Source organism: Stegastes partitus, unplaced genomic scaffold, assembly GCF_000690725.1.
Source record: "Stegastes partitus isolate 25-593 unplaced genomic scaffold, Stegastes_partitus-1.0.2 Scaffold1038, whole genome shotgun sequence".
Classification (NCBI taxonomy): domain Eukaryota; kingdom Metazoa; phylum Chordata; class Actinopteri; family Pomacentridae; genus Stegastes; species Stegastes partitus.
Genome location: NW_007578769.1, coordinates 278,543 through 287,885, shown reverse-complemented (window position 1 = coordinate 287,885; position 9,343 = coordinate 278,543). Strand labels below are relative to the sequence as shown.

Below are 9,343 nucleotides of genomic sequence, written 5' to 3'. Positions count from 1 at the left end.
AAAGTCACAGTCGCTGTTTGGTTCCTGTCAGTACACTGAAGGTAACCACAACTACACAATGTTTAGACCCAGGACACATCTTCCTCAGGTCAAAATATAATTAGTAATAGCCTGGCAACTGCATTGATGTGCATATATTTGTCAGTAAACATGGTTCCTGCAGGGAAATTGGTCTGCTGGAGTAACCGATTTTAGGATATAAGCATGAAACAGTGTCAGTTAGAAATGAGTAAATGCATAAAGAAAAGCAGAGCCATTTGTAGTCCTATAACCAATAATAGCAAACATTGACTGATACTAATAGAGCATGCTGAAAAGAGGAAACGAGAAAAACGTGTAAAGTAATTGCCTGAATGAAAAATGTATTGGAGGCTTTTGTCTGGATTAGTTCATGAACAGGAGGTTTTTACAACCAATTTTCTCCTGGATAATTTTCACACTTGTCCCTGCAGGCAACAGGATCTGTACCGAATTCTGAAGGCCTACACCATATACCGACCTGATGAGGGCTACTGCCAGGCCCAGGCTCCGGTGGCTGCAGTGCTGCTCATGCATATGCCTGCTGAGGTGAGATGTGGAACCAGTGGGTGACAGGATCCCAGGAGGGGGGAGGAGGGAGAAACAGTGTCAGTTTTTTAATGATTACTGAAAAGTATGAAAACTTTACACAGCTTGGTAAATAATTTTCCTATTATAAGAAGAAGCTTTATTGTCATTGTACAAGAGATACAACAACATTTTGTTTGAAATTCTGTTACCACTAATGGACTAGAATGAATAGAAATATGTTATAATTTACTATTTCCTTACTTGACCCCAAAATGCCCCATCACACAAGACTGTATGATACCTACTGTGTGATATAACATGAGCTAAAAGAAACTTGATGTCAGACCAATGGCCACACGGGAACATGAGGTAATGCCACTGAGTCGCACTTTACAAGCTTCTGTTTTTTTATGTTTACACACTTGGTCTCTATTTCTGTTTATCCCTCCCTGTCTGACACATGATCAAGAGAGAGCGCACAAATGGAAGAGAGTGGGTAGCGTGAGAATGCAAAACAGAACTGAGGCTTTTTTTGATTCTTATTTAATTGAGATTACTTTCTAAATTTAAAGAGAACCAACAGAAAGCAGACTGAATGCTCACTGACCTGACATAAAACCTATTGACAGAATGTAGTCTAAGTATCAACCGTGACTTCACCCCTGTCATTGCTTGGAAACAGCGTGGGCTGACCTCTTCACCACCATGGGACCACACAGACCCGCCTAATTTGTATTCTGACAGTTCGAAACCTGAATTCACTCGACTTCACTTCCATAAATAAGTAGGTGTAGGCTATATGCAGGTATGAATGTTAAAACTTAGTGACGTAATGCTTATTTTCTAGTGTCACAGGCCAGTAGCAAACTGTATCAACTGAAAGTGTCACAGTTTAAATTGCAGCAGGTTTCTGGTTAACAACGACAATAGGACGATGTGTACAGTTATATTTGAAATAACGGTTTCTCATAATATCGCCAGCATTCATAATTACTGGGGGCTACTGGCCAACCCTTTTCCTAATACAACAATCTGCTGACCCCTCCCCAAACCAGAAGTGACTTGGCCTCCCGCATGATTTTGCTCAGACACGGGGCATCAACAGTGCGTCCAACTGGCATATCAAATGAGATGGGATAATGCTGTGTGACAGCAGGAAACGGTCAGAGCACCACAAGGCAAAAGTTACTCGACTAAACCAGCATATCAAATGTCACAAATATATGAAGGACTCAGCTTGTACAGAAAATGTCATGAAGCTAAAATAGAATCTCAAACTGCAGTGACTCGAACTTACGGCTCACTACTGCAAGGATTAGCTGATTAATCAATTAGTTGGTGGCTGTTAAAATGATTGCACTGTCACTATGTCACTATTGGCTTCACAGTTAGACAGCAGATAACCACATTTTTTTGTTTTTTAAATATTATAAATAAAGTGATGAAGATGAAATATCCCGATTTTGAGCTTAGATTTGGTTAATTTTCCAGACAAAACTGTGAACGTCCCATTATTAGTCCAAACACTATTGGGATGGTGAAAATCCAACAATTCTTTCTGCTTTTGCTGTTTCTGGCTCTGATAAATGATGTAAATTAAGGTGATTCTTTTTTTTTTTTTTTTAAGTTATGATGCTTTTATAGCCTGCTGGTGGGGTTTGCGGCTGAGCGAGTTAATGCAGCAAGCCACTGCTTTATTTTTACTTTCAAACCTCATTTGCAGTTTTCTTTCTTTTGTTTGTTTGTTTTTTTATCAACCTTAACCGCTGACGCCTTTTCTGTTTCGCAGCAAGCTTTTTGGTGCCTCGTCCAGATCTGTGAGAAGTATCTTCCTGGTTACTACAGTGCTGGGCTGGTGAGTGAGTTAAGAAAGCTCTCTATCCAATTGCATCCCGCCTGTCACTTTTCTCCGCTTCAAAGAGGTGTCTTTCTGTCCTGCAGGAAGCGATTCAACTGGATGGCGAGATCTTCTTCTCGTTGTTGCGGCGCACATGCCCAATGGCGTACCGTCATCTTAAGAAGTTTAAGATCGACCCAATTCTCTACATGACAGAGTGGTTCATGTGTATTTTCTCTCGCACCTTACCATGGTCCAGTGTCCTGCGTGTTTGGGATATGTTCTTCTGTGAAGGTATTGTTAATTTTGGTTCCTGGCTAGAATGCCCTTAAAGCTCTTGTCTTTTTATTGAATTACCTGCACTTACCTGTAGGTAGTGACAAACTATATCCAGCTTCAGTAATAATTATTAAACCACTGTGACCACTGTTTGTGGCCCTCCCTCTGTGGTTCCTTGTGGAAGCATACTGCCCTTTCTTCCGAAGGTTGTATTGGACGCTGTTTGGTTCCAAGCCGACGAGAACTACAATTCTCTTCTTTAAGGCATTGTTGAGGAATTATTTAGTTTGGATCATATGTTGACTTTGCAACTCAAAGGTCACATTGTAAAGTGACTCAAAATGTAAATTTAGAAACCGTTTCAATACTTCCTATTTTTATACATAATTTCTTGCATGTATAATTCTATCATGTCTTTTAGAAGATGTTGTGATTTTATACCCACTGTGATCAAATTCAGACAAAGCAGTCAGTGTTGAAAACCTATTGTCTGCACTTTGTAAAGAAAACAGCAGGTGGTCTAATAATTATTTCCAATGCTGTAAGTTTGATTCAGTGTTAGTGGCATTTTTTTTAATTACAGAACTTTGGTTACTGTGTGAGTGTTACATTTAGTTTTATTTTTTCACTGTAGTTTGACAGAACCCTAACTTAAAACTCTGGTTGTAGGAGTGAAGATAGTGTTTCGTGTGGGCTTGGTCCTGCTGAAACAGATGCTTGGCTCTGTGGATAAACTTCGGGAGCTACAGGGCATGTATGAGACCATGGAGCGTCTAAGAAACATCTCACCCGACACTATTAGAGAGGACATATTGGTACAGGAGGTGAGTCTTTCTGTCTGTGGGCTTTACAGACCATGTGCATAAACAAAACTTGCTTCTATTTTTACTCAGAGACATGAGTTATGAGTCAGTTTGTCCTGTAGTGCCTGGTCTAGTGTTCTTCACTTCCTCTGTCTGTCTCGTCCTTGTCTGATGTCGTGTCGTTCAGATCGTCACCCTCCCAGTGACAGAGGCGCTCATAGAGAGGGAGTGCAGCATCCAGGTGAGGAAGTGGAGGGAGTCCAGAGGGGAGCTGACACACCAGCCGGGCCGTCGTCTCCACGGTACAAGAGCCATCTTCGAGTACAAACGCCGCGCTTCCGCCATCAGCTCCGGTGGCAGCTTCTCTTTCCTGGGAAGCCCAATCCCACCGCCAGGACCCCTCAGGGCCTCTTCCAGCCTCCTCTCACTCCCTGGCTTCCGCAAGTCTAAAGCTCCTTTCCACACCCAACACAAAAAGGGCTCCTTCTCTGGGCCGTCAGGATTCGAGGGTCTGCCACCTCATTCGCCACCTGCAGTGACATCAAGCCCGAGTCGAGGCCCCGCCCATAAACCACCTATTCCTCCAGGGGCAGGTCAGAAGGCACCAGCACCACATGTTCAGAGCCCCCTCGTCGCGAGTTCGACTGGCTCATCCAGTGAGCCTCCTCAAGCCCCGGAGGGCACCTCAGCACAGGGCCAGCCTGCTGCCTCGGCCCCAACGCAAAGCACACCTCTGCCACCCAGTACTCTGGCCCCCTCCCCTAAGATCGTCTCAGAGAAAATTACTCCTACCATCCCCTCGCCTACTGCAAACAACGCCCCTCTGCCCCCATGTCCAGATTCAAAAACAGAAGCGGCGCCATCAGCCGAAGTCACAACAGGAGAAGAAGAAGGAAAGAAGAAGAAGAAAAGCAAAGAAGACAAGAAGAAGGAGAAGGAAGACGAGAAGAAAAAAATGAAGGAAAAGAAGGAAAAGGAAAAGGTGGAAAAAGAGAGGCTCAGGAAAGAGAAAGAGAGGCTAGAAAAAGAGAAGAAGAAAGGGGGGAAGAAAAAGGACAAAGGGGGAGGAGAGGCCGAGGACAAAAATGGAGCCGCAGCAGCGAAAGATTCGGCCTAGTTTTCCTCCTTGTCATTCTAGGATCATGAAAAGGGCGGCTGGACAAAAAAAAAGAGGTCAGGGGAACAAAAGACCCCAGAAACAGAAAGAGTAATTAAAATAAAAAAAAAAATGGGATGGCTTCCTGAGCAACACATCATTTCGAAGACTTAATGTAGTTCGAGTACTATGATGGAGAAAACTGGATCATGGTTTTAAAGCACCTTGGGGGGCTTTTTGCCTCCTGCTCAATGCTTTCTTTTTCACAGAGTTTTATTGAGATGGGACACATTTCTTTTGTCAACTGGAGCACGGGCTGTAAATCAGTTTTCAGAAGATTACAGTCATTATTAGTTTTAGTTTTTTTAATTCTTTTTTTTTTCTTTTTCATTTTATTATTTTAATCAGATTGACAGCAGTGGTTAGAGAAACATCGGCTCAAGGGAGTGTTGAATCGAGCATTTGCAGAGAAGGTTCGGGTGCCATAGAGTATGTAAATAAAAAAAAAATCTACCTACAGTACATAGGATCCTGGTAACACTCCCTGTGCTTCATCAGTTCTCATCTGTGAGCAGGTTATCTGGATGTCGGGGCGGGGCGGGAAACAAAACAAAAACCCTTTTGAAGTCATCTCAAACGCAGGCACTGAAGACAGAAATGCTAGTAATGTTGTTGAGGATGTATTTATTGTCATGTTAAATGTTGTGAGTGAGTGTGTGCCTTAGTAGTGTAGTGAAATGTGTTAATGTTCTATGTGTGGCCTCCCTGTTTTAAGTCTCCCTCTGCCTGCTTTTATTTTCTCTCATGTCAAACCATCTGTGGTTATTCACAAACCTTTAGTTTATTCTGTCACTAGAATAAATATAATGGTTAACAGATAACAAGAGGGAGAAAATCAGAAGTCAAACCAGACACCATGAAGTGGTGGAATTTTCTTTTTTAATCGTTCATATTTGTGTATTTTTGTCTGAGAAAACAACACAAGGGGAGCATGTATTGTTTTTATTTTAGGCTTTAGTTTAAATTAGTTGTGTCTGAAGTGAATTTTTGCAAAAAGCAGGCCTAACGTTATCATTATAAACTGCTTGTGTGGAAAATATGCAAGGAATATCTGTGCACAAGTCCTGCAGACCAAATGTCCTTCTGTTAAAATTAGTATTATTTTGATTTCATTGAACAAAATCTTGTATGCATTTTATTCAGCCAAATTTCAGTATGGGTAAGAACTTAAGTTCCTTAGCCCATTAGAATGTGATTTCAAGTATCTTAAGCGAATGAAGGATGTTTTTTGCACTTGTGATTTTGTCACAAAGCGCCACTGAAGTTGACCACTCCACTGTTGTGGTGAAGTAGAAAAACGAGAGTCTCAACAGGCCGGTTTCACAGTTTGAAATCTCTGCTTTGAGGACCTATAGGAAGCCACTTGACTGGAGATGCCGGGTGTGCCAATGTAGCATTAACCTCTGAACTTTGGGCTCTGATGTATTTATGTACAAAGTGGTTAATTTAATCAAATATAGTATATTATGAATTATTATTATTATTATTTTGGATCTGACTATTTTTCTATGTGAGCAAGAGACACCTGGTTGACTGGAATGATGGCCGACTACACAGTGTAGTTGCAGGGGGATCATTTAAAGTGTTTTAGTCTTCTTTTTTTTTTTTTTTTTCTTTGCACGTTAAGTCCTCTGCTTTTACACAACAAACTGATGCATGTCTTTGCTATTGTTTACTGTCATTGTTGGTTTGGTCAACGTAGGTTCACGAGTCTCCAGTTTACTGAAGTGCAGTATTAAACAGACTTGAGTGAAAAAAATGGGCCTCTGAGAGAACAAACTTTGAGACGAGTGATTCAGACAGAATATTTGGGAGTGGAAAGTCTTCGTACTGTAAATTATACTAAGAGGTGATTTACGAGCTTTGAATAGTTCTTTAATTGAAGATCTTAAGTATGTCTATCTCACCAAGTTGTGTTGTAACATTCATAATGACTTATGGACTAACTCCCTAACCTATTTACACTCAGTGTTCTGTACTGTAACATATTTATGCATACATTAAATGGCACTGAACCCCATCAGTATACGATGAATAGTGCCAGGTAGTTAGTGTAAAACCATTTGATGGCAAAAAAACATTGATGCTCTTTAACTGTACTGTTTCGTAGTTAATGATTAGAGGGACTTTCGTGTAATTGTAGCCAACATGTCCTCCATATTCATAGTTTTCCACTTACTTCAGGTCATTTGAATATATAAATATCACACACACACACACACACCCTTTCCCTTCTCTATTTTGACGCCGGTGCATTGTCGGCACAGATCAGTGTAGTGTTAGTGTGGATAACCTGAACACATCTATGCAAACTTCCTCCATCATGACTGTGGGTGTGTGTAGTGATGGCAGCACTGATTTCACCACTGATCAGAGCAGTCCCACGGAGAAATGAATTCTGTGCTTTTGTAGGTGTTTTTCCTCGCACACTTTCAGGCCCGTGGACTACGATATCTTATGAGCAATACGTCCTCGCAGCTCATGTCCTGATGATAGCGTCATTTCTCTTTGTTCAGAGAGCTCAAGATGCTGTGATGATCAAATGAATCGGACACTAGCTGTAGATCCAACTCGAATTAGGAGAACCTATTTCTATCAGGTCCTTTGTGCATTTCGGTATTAACTCTGAAGTGGTCGTTCTTGATTACAGTGATTGGGAATGACTCCACTGATGCAAATATTTAAAAGGAAAGTGTTTCAGCTGTTTTTTTCTCCCCAATGCCGTTACGTCTTTTGTGTCTTTAAGTTTACATGTCACTCTCTCTCTCTCTGGCGAAAGTGAAATAAAATCATAGCTAATTGAATTCATTCCTTCAGATCTACAACTGATGTATTTATAATTAATGCTGATAATGACATTTGTGATGAGTAATAAACCATAATATATTAGATGGTTGTGTTGGTTGTGTTTTTGTCTATGCTAGAGTGGAAAATATGATTGATGAAAAATGAAAAATTCCATTTTGAAATCACTGGTTTCTGCCTCTTGTTATATACAGTCAATGGTCTGCTGATGTTACTTGATCAAAAGATGGCCTATGCTTTGTCTGGGCCACATTTGAAGGTATCAGAAGGTAAATTGGGATTTGCGAGGAGTGGGAATGCAGTGAGGCTCATGGATCATACAGCAGACAGTAGAAATAGGGACGATTTCTTTAGTACAAAGTATTTATAACTGTACACAACATGTGTATTTGCTGGAATGATGTGTTGCAGCTTAATTGTCTCTATGTTACTTTTAATGTTGTACCACAAACTAAAATCCTTTCACCAAAAAAATATAATAAAACACCTCAGTTATATAAGCCTAAATGCCCTGCAGTGGTAGATGGTTTTCAAAATATATAAACTATTACATGTTATATTTAAATGATGGGTCAGGAAACACTCCATCGCTGGCATTTATTAAAGTAGACATCTTTGCATTGACCCAACAGAGCTATCTACAGTAACTTGTAGGCTGAGGGGAAAAACTAACAAACTGTGTTCTCTTACGCTGAGTGTTGTCTTGTTTAGATATGAGTACATTATTGGATCAGCTCCTTGCAGTCAGTAATGCCACTACTGGAAATAATGTGGCATTTAAGCAGCAGAACTGACAACATTGTGTAATGATGCACTTCATATTCTGAAAAATATGTCCAGAATAAACAATATTTACTATAAATAATTCTCCTTTGTACATCACAGTACAAATCCTGCTGCTGTGTGATGCTGCGGCTGTTTGATTAAGTCAAAGAAAACAAGGCAGCTTGCTTGTTTAACGTGACAGAGTGTTCAATGAGTTGTTTGTGAGCCTGAGCTCAGGCAGGATGTTTTGGATGTCAGCCCAATTCTACTCCTGCCTATATGTGGCATTTAACACATTAAATGAATGAAATGAAATGAAAATGAAAATGAAAATGAATGAAAAATACTTTATTCATCCCAGAAGGGAAATTCAATTCTGTAAAAGCTCACCTTTCTTTTTTTTTTTTTTTAAAAATCAATATAACATATATTAAAATGTGTAAAAGGACTACACTAATGTTTTACATTCTATCAAACTGATATACTTACATTATGTTTCAGCGTAACCATAGGCTGTATATATTCTTATACAGTCTATGGTTCAAACCCACAGAAATCTGTAATTTTCATTTTTGTCACCTGTCACTCACGTCATCACCGCTGTTACCGGGGAAACGCTGGATCATACGTCAGAATTGCGGAAGGAAGAAGAAAAAGTTGGCGAATTAACCAGCTAGCAAGCGCTTTGTTTTATATTGATTTGTTTTTTAGCCTGTTGTATGTTTTGTTCACTCATGATGAATTATTTTATTAATTATTGTTTTGACCACAGATAACAGCGCTGGACTACGTCAGCTGATAGTACACAGCTGTAAGGGTAGTCGACCTGTGGAAAGGTAAGTTAGCAGTTTACTTTACGTCAGCTAACGCGACTTACGGTTAATAAAACAACAGAATGTGACTGAACATAACTTTAATACATCACTTCATTGGTAAAACGCGGTTTCTCTCTGCTGTATTTTCATTAATTCGAATTTAACTTGAAGTAAAGGGTTGAATTATACAGTTTTCAGAACAATTGAATTCTATTGTAAAATATTGCATTTAATTTTAATACTTTTACTGACATTCCTTTTCAATTTGATAAATGCATTTTTTAAAGAACACAATGCACTTTTTATAGCAGTTATTGACGTTAAACAAGACAAA

General features: G+C 39.9%; 1 protein-coding gene and 1 long non-coding RNA gene across 2 annotated transcripts in view; both read left to right on the top strand.

The window, feature by feature from the left end:
* Positions 1-4,633, top strand: part of tbc1d10b (TBC1 domain family, member 10b) — a 9,118-nt gene extending 4,485 nt beyond the window's left edge. The window contains exons 6-10 of the mRNA XM_008295343.1: positions 453-567; positions 2,339-2,404; positions 2,491-2,680; positions 3,335-3,489; positions 3,656-4,633. Of these exons, the coding sequence (XP_008293565.1) occupies positions 453-567; positions 2,339-2,404; positions 2,491-2,680; positions 3,335-3,489; positions 3,656-4,585 (1,456 nt within the window). The 3' untranslated portion in view covers positions 4,586-4,633. The remainder of the gene's footprint in view (positions 1-452; positions 568-2,338; positions 2,405-2,490; positions 2,681-3,334; positions 3,490-3,655) is intronic.
* A 4,344-nt stretch (positions 4,634-8,977) lies between these two features.
* Positions 8,978-9,343, top strand: part of LOC103367341 (uncharacterized) — a 1,639-nt gene continuing 1,273 nt past the window's right edge. The window contains exon 1 of the long non-coding RNA XR_520722.1: positions 8,978-9,030. This is a non-coding gene — a long non-coding RNA (uncharacterized LOC103367341). The remainder of the gene's footprint in view (positions 9,031-9,343) is intronic.